General features: G+C 40.1%; 1 protein-coding gene across 5 annotated transcripts in view; it reads right to left on the bottom strand.

Moving 5' to 3' along the window:
* The window catches only part of DIP2C (disco interacting protein 2 homolog C), a 762,684-nt gene that overhangs the window by 193,855 nt on the left and 546,820 nt on the right, over positions 1–22,009 (bottom strand). For all 5 annotated transcript variants that reach the window (XM_082258569.1, XM_082258570.1, XM_082258572.1 and 2 more), the window contains 3 exons: positions 14,201–14,294; positions 8,484–8,603; positions 2,522–2,636 (listed from right to left, as the gene is read on the bottom strand). In XM_082258569.1, the coding sequence (XP_082114695.1) occupies positions 2,522–2,636; positions 8,484–8,603; positions 14,201–14,294 (329 nt within the window). The remainder of the gene's footprint in view (positions 1–2,521; positions 2,637–8,483; positions 8,604–14,200; positions 14,295–22,009) is intronic.

Here is a 22,009-nt window from a genome sequence, read left to right as displayed (position 1 = left end):
AGACGTTCAACTCGCAGCCCAGCCCCGTCCAGTAGAGCTATGTCACGGCCGACCTAGCGCGGAGCTGCAGTCTGCACGCACTTACTGGTCAGACTAGGGGGACCCTAAGGATCTAGATTATCCAGTTCATCGCCCTGTCCGGCACTTTACTGTAGTTCTCACAGGAACAAAATAATAAAACAGGAAAAAATTACATTGAAAATAAAAAATTGCCAGGACCAGAGATCCCAGCAAGGAACTAGGTCCTTACTCCTGACCAGTGCCTATAGCTGAGAGTGGGTGTATACCCCCTGGGACTGCCCATAGGCATTGTCAAGCTTTTTCCTGCCTAGTGGCCTACACCTGTAGGGGGCAGTATAACCCAATGGTTAAGAAGAATCAGGAGCGGTGTCCGTCAATGAAAGAAAGAGAAATCCCTTGCAGTGCGGGCACGGCCCCACTTCAAGCAATATTTTTGATTTGCCCAGAGTTGGACATGAAGATAACAATTCTAGAATTAGTAAAAAAAAAAAACAGGAATTTAAAAAATATTGAAATATTTTGGAGAGACGAGTTGTTTAAGTACAAAAACCTTCATTCCATTATTGATTGTGACAGAACAAATAGCATATATTTATGTAGATTGGTAATATTGTCAAATCAAGGTTTCTACTGCAAGCTGAATTTTTTCAGCTTTTTCTGAGAAGAATTGTTTTCCTAGTTCAATAAAATATGCAAATATATCAAGTCATTCTTTAGTGAAGGGAATTAAATCTACAACGTAATTTCTAATACTTTCCAATTAAAAGCTAACGGAGGCACAAAGCAAGCAGCCACTGCTATGTAGGCTGTTTAGCAAACATATAACGCATAGTTTGACATGGGAATGGTAAACAACGATATGTGTGTTTTCCTTTCCTTTTGGTACCCCTGTCCAAAAAGCCTTTATAGTCAACTGGTTTAAAGGAAACCGGTCATCAGAGAAATGCATGAACAGCCATTTATGATTTACTTGTGCTAGGTGCTTAGCCATCAAGCTGATCCTCTGGATTCAATCTTTTAAAAGTCACAGGCCTGGAACATGTATGTAGATTACAGGTTCCAACTGGATACTTGTTCTGAGTCAGCGACTCAAAATAATGAAAGCCAAAAGACAGCCATGCAACTAGCAATTTCAGAAAGTAGTTAGAAATGACACTCCAATACTTATGTCATACCAGGTAATTGTAAAGTCTCATTTTTTTTTTTTTTTTTAAACAACAAACATGTTATACTTACCTGCTCTGTTGCAGTGGATTTGCACAGAGCAGCCCAGATCCTCCTCTTCTCAGGTCCCTCTTTGCAGCTTCTGGCCTCTCCCTCCTATCGAGTGCCCCCCACAGCAAGCAGCTCCCTCTGTCCATTCAGATATGAAGCTGCCATTCGGCCCCACCCCCTCTCTCTTCCGATTGGCTGACTGACTTTAATTGACAGCTGCAGGAGTCAATGGCACCGCTGCTGTGTCTCAGCCAATCAGGAGGGAGAGTCCCAGATGGCTGAGGGACTCGTGGACATCGCTGGACAGAGATCGGGTTCAAGTGAGTATTAGGGGGTGCTTGGGAGGCTGCTACACACAGAAGTTATTTCATCCTAATGCACAGAATGCATTAAGATTAAAAAAAAAACCTTCCACTTTACAACTCCTTTAATTCCGGCTTTTTCAGGTTTTACCTACTTCAGCTCCCTGAAATTATGTAAAACGTCCAGTGTCTGAAGAGTTTAAAACACGCTCATGGCTGCAATAGCTCATATTTATTTTGTTCAGCCTGTTCCTGGCTTTAACATAAAAGTCCCTTTAACTGGCAAACATTTTCCTGAGGAGAGCAGGAAGAGGAGCCATATGAATTAGAAGTTAAGCACTTATTCATAATATAAAATATCATTAGAATTCATAAGAAAACAGGTTTAGGAGTGTGTCTATGGGAATGCTTAAACATTCTTTCAAAAGCACATTTGTGAGGTCAGGCACTGATCTGGGTGAGAAGGCCCAGCTTGCAGTCTCCCAAGTCAAGTCAAGCAAGGTCCATAAAGACATGAATCAACGAGTTTGGGGTAAAGGAACTTGACTGGCCTGCACAGAGTCCTGACCTCAACTCGATAGAACACCTTTGGGATGAAATAGAGAAGAGACTGTGAGCCAGGCTTTCTCGTCCAATATCAGTGCTTGACTTCACAAATGCGCTTCTTGAAGAATGGTCAAACATTCTCATAGACACACTCCTAAACCTTGTGGACAGCCTTCCCAGAAGAGTTGAAGATGTTATAGCTTCAAAGGGTGGGCCAACTTAATATTGAACTTTACGGACTGAGATGCCAATAAACTTCATGTGCGTGTAAAAACAGGTGTCCCAATTCTTTGACAATATAGTGAATATACAAAAATACAAAAAAATAATCCTGCTACATCTTAGTAAAATAGTGCTAATGTCCTCTTGTCCAGGAAAGGTGTAGTGAAAAATTGGCAGCTTATTAGTTATTGCTTTAAGTAAACAACTCACAGTACCTCCTTATGGCCACAGTAAGAGCCTCTGGTGAACTGGCACAAGGACAAATGACTTCTTGCCGCAGGCCTTTACTTTGGAAGACATTGAGGAACGCGTCACAAGAAGAAATGGACCCTGGGGAGGAAACACAAGAGGAGGATGTGATGATGCATGAGCAGGAAACACTACGTTTAGACAAGATGATTTAGAACACTTTAAAGAGCATTGAGGACATTCTGAATAGTTCATCTCTACACTTGTCCTGTGGCATTATAACACTAAGAAAAATGCACTGTAAACCAGAAGCTCATTAGTCTCTGTCTATCTCATACAAACCGCCAACACCTCTCTTCAGCCTGCAGTGAGAAGGGTACAATGCAAGGTTTAGAAATAAAACACGACATTGTGGATGTAGAAATGTTTAAATATAGTATCCTGATAAAAATCTCAGTTAATCTCAGGGCATATGTCAGTAACATAGCAAAAGCTATTATACAGAGAAAATTAATTTTGGAGGCTGTGCCATTAACCCCTTCCATACCGCTGGACGTCATATGACGTCCTCGGTTTTGAGTGGAGATATCTGAATGATGCCTGCAGCTACAGGCATCATTCAGATATCAATTTTTTTTTTAGCGATTCTCTTCACCATAAGAACAATCATTCAGCAGCTTGGTGATGTAAACAAATAAACCAAAAATGCAATAATAATGCAAAAAAATGAAAACGTATGCAAATCGTGTAAAACAAATATGTCCAGAAGGTGACTAGTGATACACCAATGTGCAATAAACGTCCATATTATAAGTCCATAAATAAAGTGCAAAAAATGGTGACAAAAACTTCCAGCTTGGGGAAAGGTGAACTGTGATTGGAAGGTGCAAAGTCCCACCACCAGCTTGGCCTCTTACCAGAAGTTAAACGTTAAGGGCATATATGAATATGACCGCTCCAAAGGTCATGCAGCCAGGTAGAAAATACAGAAGGCACTCTGACACACTCGTGCTCCCTAGACTCTTACCGGACAAAAGCCAAACAAGAAGCCTGGTTCTATGGTGATGAGTGGTCCTGCCGGGGGTTACTGCACTCTAGGATGGCTGATGTAGTTGCTTGTGTCCAAGAGGAACAGACCCAGTCAGAAAGCCTGACGAAAGAAGATCCTGCCAAAGGTGGCTAGACTCTGATTGGCTGCTGTAACTCCTTAGTCTGGTCGACCTCAATAATAGGGGACACAACAGAGGGGACCGCAATAGTGCATTACCAACAGTAGATTTTTATTAAAACAAATGGTTGCACTTACAGTTGTGAAGACAATAATAGCGAGTTCCCTCACGGAGGAGCTGTATGGCGGGGTCCGCCTGCAGTGCGGACCGCTGCCTGGTCTAGATGTGATGACGCGGCGCCTCCTCTCTGACGCGTTTCTCCCGATGCCCTATGGGGAGAAACGCGACTGGGTCTGTTCCTCTTGGACACAAGCAACTACATCAGCCATCCTAGAGTCCAGTAACCCCCGGCAGGACCACTCATCACCATAGAACCAGGCTTCTTGTTTGGCTTTTGTCCGGTAAGAGTCTAGGGAGCACGAGTGTGTCAGAGTGCCTTCTGTATTTTCTACCTGGCTGCATGACCTTTGGAGCGGTCATATTCATATATGCCCTTAACGTTTAACTTCTGGTAAGAGGCCAAGCTGGTGGTGGGACTTTGCACCTTCCAATCACAGTTCACCTTTCCCCAAGCTGGAAGTTTTTGTCACCATTTTTTGCACTTTATTTATGGACTTATAATATGGACGTTTATTGCACATTGGTGTATCACTAGTCACCTTCTGGACATTTTTTGTTTTACACGATTTGCATACGTTTTCATTTTTTTGCATTATTATTGCATTTTTGGTTTATTTGTTTACATCATTTTGTATGTTGCACATATGCACTAGGGCAGCGCACCTGATTTCTTTACCTATTCTACAACATACACTCTAAGGTAGCAGCACACCCTATATTGAATCAGCGCACTTTCCTACCCACCACATTCAGCAGCATGATTGTTCTAACAGGTGGCAGGAGGGGACGTCCCCCTCCTCCCACCGCCCTCCAGTGCTTCTACCAGCTCGCCCGTGCGATCAGCGAGCCCGAGAAGGAATCCGCCGCCGGCAGAAGTACACTATAGAGTATACCGAGGACTAGATGGTCTCCGGCAGTCTCTATGACTCTCAGAGGCCCGGGCACGAAGCTATGACGTCAGGCCTGGCCTGGCAGTTGCAAATACTGCTGTGATCTCGGCTAGATAGCCGAGATCGTTATTTTTAATTTGTTTTGCTCTCAGGCTTTCCAGGCTGTAGGAGAGATCTGAAGTCTTATTGACCCCACATCTCTCCATAAAGAGGACCGGTCATGTACTATTCCTATTAAAAGGGATGTTTATATTTCTTGTAATAGGAATAAAAGTGATAAAAAATAAAGGGAAAGTATAAAGAAAAAAAAAAAGTAATGTGCCCCCGTCCCCACGTGCTCGCACGCAGAAGTGAACGCACACATAAGTCGCTCTCACGAATGTAAACAGCATTTAATCCACACATGTGAGATATCGCCATGAATGTTTGAGCGGGAGCAACAATTCTAGCCCAAGACCTCCTCTGTAACTCTAAACAGGTAACCTGTAAAAATTTTTAAAGCATTGCCTATGGAGATTTTTAAGTACCGAAGTTTGGCGCAATTCCACGAGTGTGCAGAATTTTAAAGCATGACATGTTAGGTATCTATTTATTTGGCCTAACACCATCTTTCACATTATACAAAAAATTGGGCTAACTTTAGTGTTTTATTTTTTTGTTAATTCATGAAACCGTTAAAAAAAAAAAACACGTTTGAATAATTGCTGCGCAAATACCATGTGACATAAAAAGTTGCAATGACTGCCATATTATTACCTGGGGTCTTTGCTAAAAAAAGATATTTCATTTTTGGGGGTTCTGAGTAATTTTCTAGCAAAAAAAACGATGATTTTTACATATAGGAGCGGAGTGCCAGAATTAGCCCGGTATGGAAGTGATTAAACTGGTCACAGAGCAAATAATTCACCCAGGCCTTGGTCTTTTTTCCTACAGTTTGTATGAGCAGGGTATGAATAATAGCGTACAACTCATGTAGAGCAAAAATGCATTATTTTTAACTTATGGATAGAATGTGGATAGGTTAGAACCCCTGTAAAATTTGTATTGCGGTCTGTGTCTCTACTAAGGAGATTTATCCTCACCATTGTATTTGGTACGAAAAATGATTGAAAATCCAAAAGTTTAAGTTGCCATGGGAACATGGTGGTTAGGAGAAACCTTCCAATGGGTAAACCTGTTTTGGTAATAACTGGCTAAGGAATATCTTCTTTTGCTGTGTCTTTGGGACAGGAAGTGAAGAGTAAGCTTCATGATGGGACATAGATAGGGAATCCTAAGGATAAGGTTGGGTTAGGTCTGAACCCAGAAGTTATCAATCATTGCTGGGCCAGTGAGCTGCGGGTAGAAGATTCCCTGCCCTGTAGCTGCGTGTATACAAAGAGGCGGAAATGCTCGGTTCATCATTGACATAATTTTGACAACTTGGCTCTCAACACTCGGCACTTTCTTACAGGAGGCCAAATGTGAAAAAGTCAGGGAATATACTTGTCAAACTGCATCAACAGGTTTTCTGAAACATTTAAATTCACAGTCACATGAGGTGCTAAAAGTTGTGGTACCTTTTTTCTTATAATAAACAGGTGAGATGTGAAATGCTAATGCCAGTTCTATAGAGTATATCTGCCTGGCTTGGAGATGCATACCAAACGCACATTTGCAATTGTGATCATTCAATATGTAAATGTGAAGCTTATTATACACCAATTCCAAATGTTTACTTGCATGATTTTCTATCCAAAGAGATTTAACATGCAAAGCAAACAAAATTATAGTCTTCAGCTTGAGTTAAACCCTACTCTGTAATGAGACTGCACAATTTCACATCATGGCCAAAGTTCCAAGCACTTTAATAAATGACTAAGACACATTAATAAAACGTATCTTCTCTTAAAAAGAACATTTAAAGGAAAACTAAGAGAAATATGTAGACTGCCATTGCTAACCTCTGAAACTGAGTTGCCCTGTTGAGGGGGTTTTTATATTATGCTAACTTTCTAGTTCTAGTCAGTGATTATGAATTAAAGCCAGGGGATCAGCATGGCATCCATACAACTAACATTTCCAGCAGATTCTCATCATTAGCAACCAGAATATTTCCCTGGATAGGTTTCCTTTTAAGGAAATCTTACTTGAGGTTATGGCTGATCTGGAGGACAAACAGCATACAACATAAGCCATACAGATATTATCGCTATATTGATGATATTTTCATCATATGGACAGAAGGTGAGGAAAATCTCAAACAATTTTTTTCATTGATCAACACCTTTCACCCATCTATCAAACTTAAAATGGATTATTCTAGCAGGCATGCTAACTTCCTAGACACCACAGTATACATCAGAGATGACAAGCTTCATACTTCGATATACAGGAAACCGACTGACCGATGCAGCTATCTCCACAGTTCCAGTTTTCACCCCCAACACACTAAACGGGCCATCATACACAGCCAGGCCATCAGATACCACCGAATCTGTTCAGACCCAAAAGACAGAGATAAACATCTCAGAACACTAGCAAACTCCTTCCTTAAGAAAGGTTACAAAGACAAAACCATCAACACCGGCATAAACACAGCCTTGAAAACCCAAAGGAAAAATCTTCTCCAATACAAAGAGAAAAAAACAAATAACCGTGTGCCTCTAGTCACCACATACAATCCAGGACTAGAAGGGATAAGAAAGATAATCAAAGATTTACAACCCATCATAGCAGAAGATGAAACTCTGAAAGGAATATTCCAACAACCTCCAATACTGGCTTTCAGACAACCACCCAACCTCAGACATAAACTAATCAGCAGAAAACTTCATTCTGATTATGAAGTCGCAAATAATGGGAGCAAACCCTGCCATAAAAAATGCTGCAAACTGTGCAACCAGATCAATCTGTCTAAAAGTGTCACACACACAAATGGGACCTTTAATATTATGGGATCATACAACTGCACCTCCAGTAATGTTGTGTACCTCATCCAATGCAAAAGATGTAGCAAAGGATCTTATGTAGGTGAAACAGGACAGAAGTTGCAAGCGAGGATGAATTTGCACAGACATACCATCAAGGAACATAAAGAAGATAGTTTCTGTACACCTGTGGGACATCATTTTTCACAACCGAACCACACTATAGAAGACCTCAATGTTTTAGTTCTTAAAGGGAATTTCAGAACCATGCAGGAAAGGAAAACTTTTGAACTAAGAATGATACTTCTTTTTGACACAAAAAATAACGGATTAAACTTAGATATGGGTTTCCTTTCTCATTATCCTACAGTTTTACGACCCCCTCCTTGACTAACCCCCCCCCCACCTTCCCCTGTCTTCAACTCTCCCTCTATCTTATCTCACTAATCATGCTAGTTTTATTACCATGCCAGTTAAACTTATGTTTGTTTGGTTTTTTTTCCTTTTTTTTTTTTTTTTCCCTTTGGCTCAGAGATTTTGTGTTTCTTTACCATGCTGCTAACATTTTGTGGATCAGTACTGCTTGGATCTTGATGAAGGGGACATACCCCGAAAGCTTGTCCTGAAAAATTGTATGTTAGTGCAAATAAAAAAAGTATCACGGACAGTACTCAATTGTCTCTGAAGGAAATCTTAAAAATATGCAAAAGAAACACGCAAAAAAAACAAAAAAAAAACAAAACAAAACAAAACAATAAATTAGAATAATCTTTACTGGTCTGATCACGGTAAACAAAAATCAAATTATTAATGAATATGTTAAATACAATTTCACAGTATTGCAGCGCATGGATACATCTTTCCTCTGGATTACAACAGCAGCTTAAGAAATTTACTTACAAGGATTTGCTCCATCAGCCACAATCAACATACGTAAAGAGGACAGGTTGATGTCTCTCTGATCGCGATGTGCAACCAACGCCCAGTGCATATCCCGTGACTTGACACATGCAACTTTTGCTATTAGAAAAAAGAAAAAGCAAATACTACAAATATTTTGTCAAAGAAACAGAGCAATGTGATAACTTTGGGAGTGGATAAAATAAGTATAGGAGTGGAAAAGGGAACAAAATATTTACGTTATAGCGGGTGACCTTAATTGAGCTTGTCAGGTTAATGTGACCAAAGTAACATCACTGCCAAAGTGAAGCCCCCTTGTTGTGCCTTCATGACACTCTAAGTTCTTTCTGTATACCTGGAGAGACCACAAAATATATACAGTATCTCACAAAAGTGAGTACACCCCTCACATTTATGTAAATATTTTATTATATCTTTTCATGTGATAACATTGAAGAAATTACACTGTGCTACAATCTAAAGTAGTGAGTGTACAGCTTGTATAACAGTGTAAATTTGCTGTCCCCTCAAAATAACTCAACACAAAGCTCAGATTCCAGTAATCCATGTCCTTAGTCTGCTTGTGTTCAGCAAACTATTTGCGGGCTTTCTTGTGCATCATCTTTAGAAGAGGCTTCTGAGACAACAGCCAAGCAGACCAATTTTATGCAGTGTGCGGCATATGGTTCGAGCACTGACAGGCTGACCCCCCACCCCTTAAACCTCTGCAGCAATGCTGTTAGCACTCATACGTCTATTTCCCAAACACAACCTCTGGGTTTGACGCTGAACATGTGCACTCAACTTCTTTGGTTGACCATGGCGAGGCCTGTTCTGAGTGGAACCTGTCCTGTTAAACCGCTGTATGGTCTTGGCCATTGTGCTGCAGCTCAGTTTCAGGGTCTTGGCAATCTTGTTATAGCCTAGGCCATCTTTATGTAGAGCAACAATTCTTTTTTTCAGATCCTCAGAGAGTTCTTTTGCCATGAGGTGCCATGTAGAGACCAGTATGAGAGAGTGAGAGTGATAACACCAAATTTAACACACCTGCTCCCCATTCACACCTGAGACCTTGAAACACTAATGAGTCACATGACACCAGGGAAGTAAAATGGCTAATTGGGCCCAATTTGGAAATTTCCACCTAGGTGTACTCACTTTTGTTGCCAGTGGTGTAGACATTAATGGCTGTGTGTTCTTTTGAGGGGACAGCAAATGTACACTATTATACAAGCTGTACACTCACTACTTTACATTGTAGCAAAATGTGAGGGGTGTACTCACTTTTGTGAGATACTGTGTGTGTGTGTTTGTGTGATACTGTATAGGGCTTTGCCTTTTTATTGATTTGGAGTACAGTTCTGAAAAATGTTGAACAGCTCAAAGTAAAAGCCTCTACTAGCCACTTAGGCTTTGGTATGGGACCGTTGCATGGCTCAGCTTCAGGCAAGGACTTGTTTACTCAAGTTTAAAGTGGTAGTAAACTCCCCAAAAAATAAAATACATTGCAGTTTACCAATCTATAAATATGGTGAATGCATTTGTTTCTTTTTAATTTTTTCCCTATATTTTTACATGGTGATCCAGTCAAGAATACTTCCTGTTTTAATGTGATTGTAAAGTCTTTTTGCACAAAGCAGCCCAGATCCTCCTCTTCTTGGGTCCCTCTTCAGCTCTCCTGGCTCCTTCCTCCTGTTGAGTGCCCCCATAGCAAGCAGCTTGCTATGGGGGAATCCGAGCCAAGCCGCAGCTCCCTGTGCCAATTCAGACACGGAGTCATGCCCCCCCCCCCGCCCAACCTCCTCTCTCTCTTCACTGGCTAACTGAATTTGATTGACAGCAACAGGAGCCAATGGCGCCATGCTGCTGTCTCAGCCAATGAAGGAGAGTCTCGGGCAGCCGAGACACTCCTGCAACATTGCTGGGTCAGAGGGAGCTTAGATAAGTGTTAGGGGGCTGCTGCACACAGAAGGCTTTTCATCTTAACGCATGCGAGTATGGATACCTTAGTCTGATTCCCACATTCCAATCTACCAGACAAATTTAAATGTTCATTACTATGTTTATAATTTTTAACCATTTTACAGGGGTTGATTTTGCATCAACCCTTGAAGAGTAAGACTGAACTCACGAAAAGCATTGGGTCGCCATAGATACTATGACCCAATTACTATGGACTATTTGATTACTGTAAATAACCATGCAATGGACTTGTATATTTGGTCCAACTGTTTGGCATTAGGACACCTTTTCCTAATTCTATTGCTGGCATATACTCAATAAACCTGTACTTTGTTTTTATTAATGGTTGTGTGGAGCTTCATCTAAAGTCCCAATGGGCAAAACTTTGCATCTGTATGTACAATGGGGATTTATGTGCCTCGCAGGGTACTACCAACCATATTTTTTTTTTCTTATCTTAATGCATAGAATGCATTAGGATTCTGATTTTACAACCACTGTGTCTTCACTCTGAATGGAGACACTGTTGGACAACAGCATTGCCAATCTGGAGAAAGAGTAGTGTTCGAGCACAACAGATTTAGATGGACTTGACTAACAGGTCAGTGTAACCGTTAAATGGTTTGTCCCAACCCTCTAGTTGCCACTTTTGCTGGAAAGCTTAGTCTGAAGATAATGTTGAAAAATAGAGACTTACTGGTCGAATCAAAAATAAACTACGTGAAAAATAAATGAAAAAAAAAAATCTAAAAAGGAGGAAGATCACAGTCACATGTTTAAATTGGTAAGCTGCAATATAATAAAGTTTTGTTTCTGGGTTTAACACCATTTTAAACATAAGGTTCCTGGTGCCTTCACTTTGCCGGATTGCACCTAGCTGTAAAAAAGCTTTCCAGGGTCCAAATACAGATAGTGTTAATCTAGCTCAAAGCAAAATATTGCAAATCCCATAATCTACAGAAAATCTATATCGGCTGCAATAACAGTGAAGGCACTCATTATATTACAGTCTCGGTACGAAGATTCAGTTAGTTTAGCCAAACTTGCAGGCTTTTATGTCCTTCAAGAGCCTCCATGCAAGAGCCTGTGTGTGAAGACTTCATAAACGGAGGGTGGAAGCCCTCAGAGGCAGTGTGAGACAACATAAGGACCCATCCAACCCCATTGCTCAAATCTGAAAATAGTACATCTATCCACCAATGATGAACCTACTGAAGGGAACATTGCAGAGGGGGATCCTGGCTCGCAAAGCACATTATGGCCCATTTTATCCAGATTTTGCAACAAGACATTTGACAACTACACATGCAAATAAAACCAAGTCCTGCCTATTTATTATTCAACTGGTCAAAAAAAATAGGCATTGAAATTATGACCCAGGGTGATATTGGGCTTCTGTCTTCCTGGATGTTTTATTAAAGGTTCAAAATGAGAATGTAACCTGAGCCTACCAAGAGCTATAGAAAATGGATAGCGTAGTTCTAACTAAGAATATACCTTAGACCTTATTTTATAAATAAGGCAGTTTGGTCATACGAGTAATGTTTTCTTTTAGAAATAGCCTTTTCCCAAAACATTTCATATAGCCAAGAATCACTCAAAATATAATTTCTACAAATGTAAACATTTTATTGTGTAGCATACTTTGTTCTAATTTCCTTTTGCCTCTTAAAATGGCCCTTCACAGCAATAGCCAAGGGTGCCAAAAAGATGAGGTGGTATATATATATATATATATATATATATATATATTTTATATACACACACAGCATCTCAAAAAAATAAGTACACCCCTCACATTTTTGTAAATATTTTATTGTATCTTTTTATGTGACAACTCTATTGGGCATCTGTGGGGCATCCTTAAACGGGAGGTGGGGGAGCGCAAGGTCTCTAACATCCACCAGCTCTGTGATGTCATCATGGAGGAGTGGAAGAGGACTCCAGTGGCTGGTGAACTCTATGCCCAAGAGGGTTAAGGCAGTGCTGGAAAAAAATGGTGGCCACACAAAATATTGACACTTTTGGCCAAATTTGGACATTTTCACTTAGGGGTATACTCACTTTTTTTGCCAGCGGTTTAGACAATAATGGCTGTGTGTGGAGTTATTTTGAGGGGATAGCAAATTTACACTGTTATACAAGCTGTACACACTACTTTACATTGAAGCAGAGTGTCATTTCTTCAGTGTTGTCACATAAAAAGATGTAATGAAATATTTACAAATGAAATGAAATATTTACAAATGAAATGAAATATTTACAAATATTTACAAAAACGTGAGGGGTGTACTCACTTTTGTGTGATACTGTATAGGGCTTTGCCTTTTTATTGATTTTGAGTACAGTTCTGAAAAATGTTTAATTTTTGTGCGATGTTATAGAGATATATATTTTTTTGTTTTCTCTTTTTTTTTTTTAGTATTTCAATATCTATTACAGCTTGTATTTCATGGGGGATAATCTTGTTATTGCTACCTCTCTACCCTCTATGTAGGCGGCAGAAAATCTTTGCTATGGAGCTTTATTTTAGGTTATCAAAAATGACATTATACTCTGTAGGACCTGAGATACTGAGCTCTAATACCACAGACTTGCGCTTAGTTTTAACTCACTATTGGCTGTATTTTTGTCCCCAAAGAAACACCTTTACAAATTTATTAAGTAAGCAGCTAGATGGCAAAAAAAATTATGGCAAAAAAAAAAAACGGACTTTTGTAAATGTATGCTATCACAGTCATAAAATTACATTATTTAAAAAGTAAACATACAATTAAAATGTGGAAGCATAGCTAAAATTGTATGTAAAGGCAAAACATATATATTTTTTAAACTTTGGACAGAGTAGGAAAATGTTAGACCTTCTGCCACATTTGTATTGCCATTTGTGTTCCTGCTTGGGAGAAAAAATAAGGAGAAATCCTAAATTTTACAATCATTACGAGGGCATGAAGGTAAATCCTAAAATATGGATAAATGTTATGGTGCCAACTGTCCAAGCAGGGAACTTCCTTCACTTTGGAAAGATTTGCACTCACTGCTTGCAGCGTTTCCAAGACAGGACAGGACAGGAAAGAAAATCTCCCCAGCAGAACACATATAGCAAAAAATTAACCGGATAAGAATTTTCACCATTTCCAACCCTATAGAAAACAAACATTTTTTGGCTATACATATAATTTAGGTAACTATACTAAAGTGGAAAATGTTATAATCTTATGGCTTACAATATCAAGAAAAAGGACAACCGACAACTCTGTAAATCTTCCAATTCTTTATTGTCACGCCCCAGTGAATAAAAAGACAATGTGGCTTATGCGTTTTGGGGATGAGCCTTGATCATAGTACTGCTGTAAACATCGCCGAAACGCGTAAGCAACCTTGTCTTTTTACTCACTGAGGCGTGACAATAAAGAATTGGAAGATTTACAGACTTGCCGGCTGTCCTTTTGCTTGATATTTTATCCCATGGTGTTTGGAGAGATCACAGCCTGCGCACCTGATGGACGTTTCTATTCACCTGATGTTTCCGCTGTTCTGAGCAATGTGGTTTTTGTTTGATGTTATAATCGTATGGCTTAATTATAAAAAAGAATGTTGTTTATTACAAAAACTAGAACACTGAATATTGTTGTTCATTTCTGATTAGGGTTATAGCAGCGTTTGATTTGAAGCCTCTTGTTTACACCGGTGGGTACAGATTCAATACTAATGATTATTGAATATCTTGAGCAGAGGGAAAACAACAGCCTTACCTTTGTACTGACAAACTTTCTGTATCCATGATAATGGATTAACTTTCATGAGAGAGTACGGGATACTGATGACGTGCATCATGTTCATGACACTCTGAAATCAGAAGACAAATCCTTGATTACGGAAGACGAAGAAAAGACGCAGATTATCTTTCAGGCTAATTAATCCGCACAAACAGCACTGCTAATTTTCTAATTTAATTTTTGCCTTCTCCAGGCATTTTCATGAGTGCACTTAAAGTTAATGTTCATAATAATTCAGAAACATGAACATTTTACAGCTATGTGAATTGCTGTGCACATTATCTACTAAAAGATACAGAGCAGCTATCAGGAATGTCCTTGTAAAACCAAAATGAAACATTATCCAAGCAGACATTTATGGCGCCTATAAAGTGAAAAAATAACATTTAAGGGAAGCTTAAGGCATATCTTTAAAAAGTTTAGACTCTGCTATTAGTCCATAGGTAGCAATTCTCTGTTACTCTGAGATGTTTCATTTGAAAAGCCCTGCTACAGCTGTAGTACGCAACCAAATCAAAAAATGTCACGTGCGCCAATATTTAATGAAATATTACAAAGTGTGGAGTCAAAGGGCTCCTGTTTGCTGGAAGCAAGATTTGATAGTGACCTATTCTGTACAACCTGCTTCTCATGTGTAGGTGAAGCTACATTATGCTTAAAGGGTGGTGCTAGAACCAGGAAACACTTGGCCTGCAATTTTACTGGCTCAGTTTCAGGTCCATTTGGATGATAATGATTTAGGTATCTATAGGGATTTAAATGACATGGCAGCTAGATGTAAAAGATGAAGGTAATTGGAAATGGGAGCCATTCAGCAGGTATAATCCATAGTGTCACAATAAATGCAAAATTTATTTTTTTTGTTTACACCATATCTTTAGGCAAGATTTTTGTCTAATAATTTTGCCAGAAGTCCTTTTAAACCCAGAACAGACCAAATTAGCCCAACAACTGTGCACGAGGACTACCTTCCAAAACTGTCCCTTCCAACACTGTCCCCTCCTTAACCCCTCTCCTGACCAGCCACAGTTTACCAGATTTATCCTAACACTCTAAGCCTTGCTCATTTTTCATAAGCTCTCAACATTTACTGTCTTAAAGTATGCATAATCAAACGAAAATCTGAAGACTGGAAGTACTTGTCCACTTTGTGCTACTTTAGAAATAATGACATCCTGCAATCAGCTTTTACATATTAGCAATTCGTCTGCTGTATGAGAATATTTCCAATATATCCATATTTCTCAGCACCACAGAATGCAACTATAATAGTGGGATAACTGAAAATTCCAGATATAGTTTTCATTGAAATGTATCTCTTGCACTGTTTGAATCAGAAAATCAATGCTCAATCTCCTAAGCACAACAATGAAAGCCATTAATAGCAAGAGGAAACATTACCCATAGCAAAACTGAACACCTATCAGAAGCAAACATTTAGCTTTTGCTGCTGCCAATCACAGAAGCCAAGTATCTCTCATCAGTACCGTACCCCCTTGGGGATTCAGCATCCAAGTCACCTTCATGCATCTATTTGAAATTTGAAGCGTTGAAGTCACACTGATCATCAAAAATGACAAAACAAGTTAAATGGAAATAGAGAAGGTGGTGGTATAAAATTCCTGCAGACTTCCCGAAAGGAGAATGATTCTCAGTGCTCACTAACTATGTAACTATAGATGGGCACCTTAAAGACCACAACATAGAGGGGTATACAATGTACGGTTAACAGCAAACACACACACATCATAGGTTGAACTGGATGGACTTATGTCTTTTTTCAACCTCACTAATAACTATGTTACTATGTAAGGGTGGCCATTTACTATAGTGGTTTTAAAGCCTGGCAAAAGTGTGCACATTTCAGAATGGGCACGATTCAAAATCTTAAAAAGAACATAAAAAGAATGGTTTTATTAGGTAAGAAGTGGCTAGGTCCTAGTAACCCTAAGACACAAAGGTTCTTTGCCTTTCTAAGCATTACATATGCTCCCCACACCTAGGTCTAGGGAGAGAGACTATAAGGCTGACACCGATTGGAGTTTAGGATGGTGAAGTCCAACAGGTTCTATATAGTATGGGGTGCTTCTACTTTTCTAGTGTGTTCGGGAATAAACTTTAAAATGTATAAAATTGTTGGGTACTAAGTACTGAATTGGAATATGTCTTATTAATCAATTGCAGCCAGCTTGAGTCTGCTGTGTACTACTTTCTGCTGTCAGTTTATTGCTCATTCTGTGAATAGCCTAAATATTTGAATAGGCAAATCATTTCCCACCAATAAATGGGGTTGATTTACTAAAGGCAAATCAACTGCAAACTTTGCAAGTGCAGTTGCACTAATTTTTCCCAGAGCTCAGTGAGTGTCGTGAAGCTCTACTGATTTCCATTCATCCAATAATGGGCAAGCAAAAATGCATTTTTTTTTCCTTGCACCTGATTGGGTATTCTTTACAAAGCGAAGCTTGACCACATTCATTATTCTCTAGGAAAAATTAGTGCAACTGTATTCGGAAAGTGCACAGTATATTTGTCTTTCGTAAATTAACCCCAACGCATATATACAATACATAGATTTATGACTTCAAGTTGCTACTCCACTCCCGTTACTGGGAGTGAGGGAGAGGTGGACACTGAGAATGTGGTTTGGATTGTTTCAAGTGGGACAGAAATGTTTGTCCGCCATGAGTCTCGAGAAGTGTGTGAGGACTGTTCCTGGCCTGTTTGATTCTGAACATTTAATTGAAAGAGCTAATCACATTGGCCTCTGTTCCATGTTCTTCAGTGTCAGAGACGGACAGTCTGTCATTAGCGGTCTTTTCCTATTGTCTGTGTATTGAGGTGTGATGTGGATTCTGTTAAGCCTGTCTGTCCGATTGTTAATTGTTATTGAACTCACATATTGTTTCTGTCCAGATAGCTAGATAATTAGTTCAGGTTAATTCTATTTCTGTATACAATTTCATCTGCATATGATAATGTAATAAGGAAACCCCTGACCTGATGGGGTAATTTGATCAGGAGGGGGATGTCCATGCTGTATATAAACTGTGTGACTATTCAATAAAAGAGTGGTCGGCTAGCTTTGTATGGGGGCGGCTGGAAAATCTGATATCTATGTTCAAGACTGAAGGAAGCCATATACTGACTGAAGCCCACAAACACACTGTGGGTCGCGGTTCCGTTACATATATACACACATATACATACACACACACATACACTATAGTACTAAAAGTATTGAGAGGCCTGCCTTTACATGCACATGAACTTTAATGGCATCCCAGTCTTAGTCCGTAGGGTTCAATATTGAGTTGGCCCACTCTTTGCAGCTAGGACAGCTTAGCTCTTCTGGGAAGGCTGTCCACAAGGTTTAGGAGTGTGTCTATGGGAATGTTTGACCATTCTTCCAGAAGCGCATTTGTGAGGTCAGGCACTGATGTTGGACATGAAGGCCTGGCTTGCATTCTCCGCTGTAATTCATCCCAAAGGTCTTCTATTGTGTTGAGGTCAGGACACTGTGCAGGCCAGTCAAGTTCCTCCAAACTCCTCCTCCCAAACTTGCTCATCCATGTCTTTATGAACCCTGCTTTGTGCAGGGGGGCTTATAATGTGGCATTGTTTTTCCAGGGGTTGGGCTTAGTTCCAGTTAAGGGAACTCTTAAGGCGTCAGCGTACCAAGACAATTTCATGCTCCCAACTTTGTGGGAACAGTTTGGGGATGGCCCCTTCCTGTTCAAACATGACTGCGCACCAGTGCACAAAGCAAGGTCCACAAAGACATGGATGAGCGGGTTTGGGGTAGGAGAAACTTGACTAGCCTGCACAGAGTCCTGATGCCAACCCGATAGAACACCTTTGTGATGGGTTACAGCAAAGACCGTGAACCAGGCCTTCTCATCCACATCAGTGCCTGACCTTACAAATGCGCTTCTGGAAGTATGGCCAAAAATTTCCATAGACATGCTTCTAAACCTTGTGGACAGCCTTCCCAGAAGAGTTGAAGCTGTTATGGAAGCAAAGGGTGGGCCAACTCAATATTAAACCCTACAGACAAAGACCTGGGATGCCGTTAAAGTTCATGTGCGTGTAAAGGTAGGAGTCCCAATGGTTTTGGTAATATTGTGTGTGTGTGTGTGTGTGTGTGTGTGTGTGTGTGTGTGTGTGTGCGTGTGTGTGTGTGCGTGTGTGTGTGTGCGTGTGTGTGTGTGTGCGTGTGTGTGTGTGTGTGCGTGTGTGTACAGTATATATAAAAAAAAAATTACCCAGGCCCCCTTCCTAAGCCCTCATTAAGTGTGCCGCCTCCCTGCAGGTACTGATCTCCTCTGGCAGATGCACTCTATCATGCCGTTTATAGCCAGCTGGAAAAGTCAGAAGAGGTAAGTAACTGCAGGGGGTGATGCAGCAAAATATAAACTTAAACTTTAGCAGCTGTTGAGAACAAATACCAGCCACACAGGGAGTGCATGGTTTTGAGTGAATCAGCGGACCCAAAGAGTTGCATTGTGAGATGAAGCGAAAAGGACAACTATTGTGACACACTGCAAAGCAGGAAGCAAGGCCTGTATTTATTATGAGCAAATATGGCTGCCCCCATGTACATATTTAATTACAAATTATACTACTTTTTGGGGCTCGTTTACACCAAGTGCAGTGGGACTACCTTGGGTGGCTATTCCAGCACAGTCCAGCTAAAATGCCTGGTCTCCTATGCGGCTGGTTCACACTACCGCACTGCAGTGGTGTGTGGGTGGTGCAGGCCTTTCTAGCACAATGCTTGGCATGGCAATCCACTGGTAGGGGCCAATAGAACTTAATGAAATATTACTGTGCGACATTTCAATAAAGTTTATTCAATAATAAAAGGGAACAGTACGATACGCCACATCTGCACTGCAGTTATCCAGTCGCATCACACTGTGAACATACCCTTAAGGCTAAGTTCACATGTAGGCGTTTTGGGGCGTTTTTGGGGAGTTTTTCTGCTCTAGGATCAGCTCAAAAATCACCCAACAAGACAAATCCTATTTATTTCAATGGCCCCTGTTCACATCTGAGTGTTTTGACGTTTTAAGCAAAATGCCCAACGCTCAAAAAAGTACATGAGCTTCTTTTTGGGCAGATTACAGGCGTTTTTATTTTTTTCCATTGGTCACTAGTCAACCTAAAAACGCCTGCACAAAAATGCCCATAAAAACGCCTGAAAAATGCCTAAAAAACACCTGTAAATAGCAACACCAAGATGTGAACGTAGCCTTAAGCTTTAATAAATACTGATCAAAATATTTACATCACACTCATCTCTTTTAAATGCATACCAAAAAAATTGATAAAACTATACATTTCTTTTAACAATACCTACTATAAAGTTAACAAAAAAAAAGATGTATTTGACGGTCATTGTTATTTGGGAACAAAGATCCTATTCATGCACATATGAGGCACCCAGGTAGAGAGGAAAATGGTCTTGGACAAACAAGGCAACACAGAATGGGCTTTGTATGAGGATAATGGTAGGTGTACAACATAGTGAAGTAATCAACCCATGCATCACTGTTGTCAAACCACCGCAAGAACAAGAACAAACGGTGATGTCACTATGAAATGGAGGATTATTGTCCAATTTATGTTTGTAAAAGGTCCTTGGTGACGGGGAAGAGAAAGTGCTCATGTACGGCAGGTGGATTGTGATTTTATTTTCAAAGCAATCCACTGCTAGAAGCTAAATTACCCTTACAAGGAATGGCCCTCTGTGGACAACTCATCTTGAGAGACGACCACAGAGTGCGGTACACAGGAAACTGCACAGTACAGCCTGTTAACATCTGCACAGCCATTTCTGGTGTCCTGCTGAAGATACCAAAGAACGATCTCTAATTATGCTGTGTATTGCTGCAAGTACAATAACAACATCACTCTAAGATACACAGCCATTAATCTTAGAGCAGATGAGGTCTCCATCTCTAGGTACCCTATTATAACTTGATACTGAACACTAAAAGGAGGACACACATTAGAGGCCCTTTCTAGAATACCCAGACATCTAAACAATTATTTTTAGAACTCCTTTACAACTAAGATATAAAAGTTTAATGCCACTGTCTCCTTGCATTTTGATCCTTTTTAATAATCCCCTGACCCCTCCATGATTCAATTTTCCGGAAAAATTGAGGCAGAAATAAATGGATTCAACACTGCAAATAATAATATTAATTACAATATAATTTATCTTATACCTCTTGTATAGGAACATTTGTTAGCCAACATTTACGACATAGTCCATTTGGCAGTTTTGTTTTGCTTGAAATGACACAGCATATGGCAAAGCATTTAACACGGTACCCAATAAAAGCCTAATCCATAAATTGAGACCTTCTGGCATTGACAATAGTGTATTGACTAATTACAGGGGGCATGTACAAAGGGTGAAGATAAATGGTGTATCTTCTGAATGGTCTGGAGTTATAAATGGGGTACCCCAGTGCTCTATCCTGGAAGCAATCCTGTTAATCCTGATGATACAAATTTAAGCAGGGCAATACCTTCACAACAGGATTTAGAAACCTTACAGGAAGACCTCAATAAAGCAGAAGGTTGGGTAAACAAATGACAAATGAGGCTCAATGTAGGGAAATATAAAGTAATGCACTTGGGAGCTAAAAATATGAATTCAAGCTACACACTAGGGGAAGAACCTCTGGGGGAATAGAGGATGGAAAAAGATCTGGGGGTCCTAATTAATGACAGACAAGGGGAAGCAGAATATTAGAATGCATTAAAAAGAGAATTTACTCAAGAGATAAGACTATAATTCTACCATTTTACAAAACTCTGGTTTGGTCGCATATGTATGCCGTCCAGTTCTGGTGACCAGTCCTCAGAAAAGATGTGCTGGAATTGGAGGGAGTCCAGAGAAGGGCAACACAACTAATAAGGGTGCTGGAGGATCTCAGTTATGAGGAACAACTACAAAAATTAAACTTATTTTCCCCTGGAGAAAACACGAGGATATGATAGCAATATACAAATATATTAGGGGGGGATTCTAGAAAAAGAGATGAAACTATTCAGTCTCAGGTCACTCAAGAAGACATGTGGCCACTCAATAAAAATGGAAATGCGTTTAACTTTAAACTGCATAAGGGGTTCTTTACTGTTAGAACAGCAAGGATGTGGAACTTCCTTCCACAATCTGTGGTTTAGGTGAGTAGTGTCACTAATTTAAAAAAAAAAAATTGATTTTTGTAAGATCTTACCGTAAAATCCTTTTCTCTTAAGCTCATTGACAGACGTAGTCTTCTTGATTCTCAAGAGCTGGGTTATGTTGTCTCCGCAGGAGTAGGACTAGGCAGAAAGACAAAACGTTCTGGCTCCACCTTAGGGGCAGTCCCTGAGGGTATATCCTCCCTCTCTCTGCTACAGGGAATCAGTTCTGTTTTAAAGCAGTACAGAGAATTTAACCCAACCCAACTCAATGATAGAGGGGCGGGTACTACGTCTGTCAATGAGCTTAAGAGAAAAGGATTTTACGGTAAGATCTTACAAAAATCCATTTTTCTCTATCGCTCATTGACAGACGTAGTCTTCTTGATTCTCAAGAGCTGGGACATCCAGAAGCAGTGCCACAAAATGAGGGGTGGGATTGACAGAATCAAAATCCAATCTAGAAGGCCCAACCGGAGCCAACCAGAAGTATCAAAGGACTCATCGAGAAAACAGATGAGACCTACCCCACAAATCCTCGAGGTAGACCAACAGTCTCCTCAAACAGTGGCCTGCAGGAAC

This window comes from Pelophylax lessonae, assembly GCF_965119305.1.
Source record: "Pelophylax lessonae genome assembly, chromosome: 5".
In the NCBI taxonomy this organism is placed as follows: domain Eukaryota; kingdom Metazoa; phylum Chordata; class Amphibia; order Anura; family Ranidae; genus Pelophylax; species Pelophylax lessonae.
The sequence above is the reverse complement of the archived record's forward strand: the minus strand, read 5'-3'. Positions and strand labels throughout refer to the sequence as shown.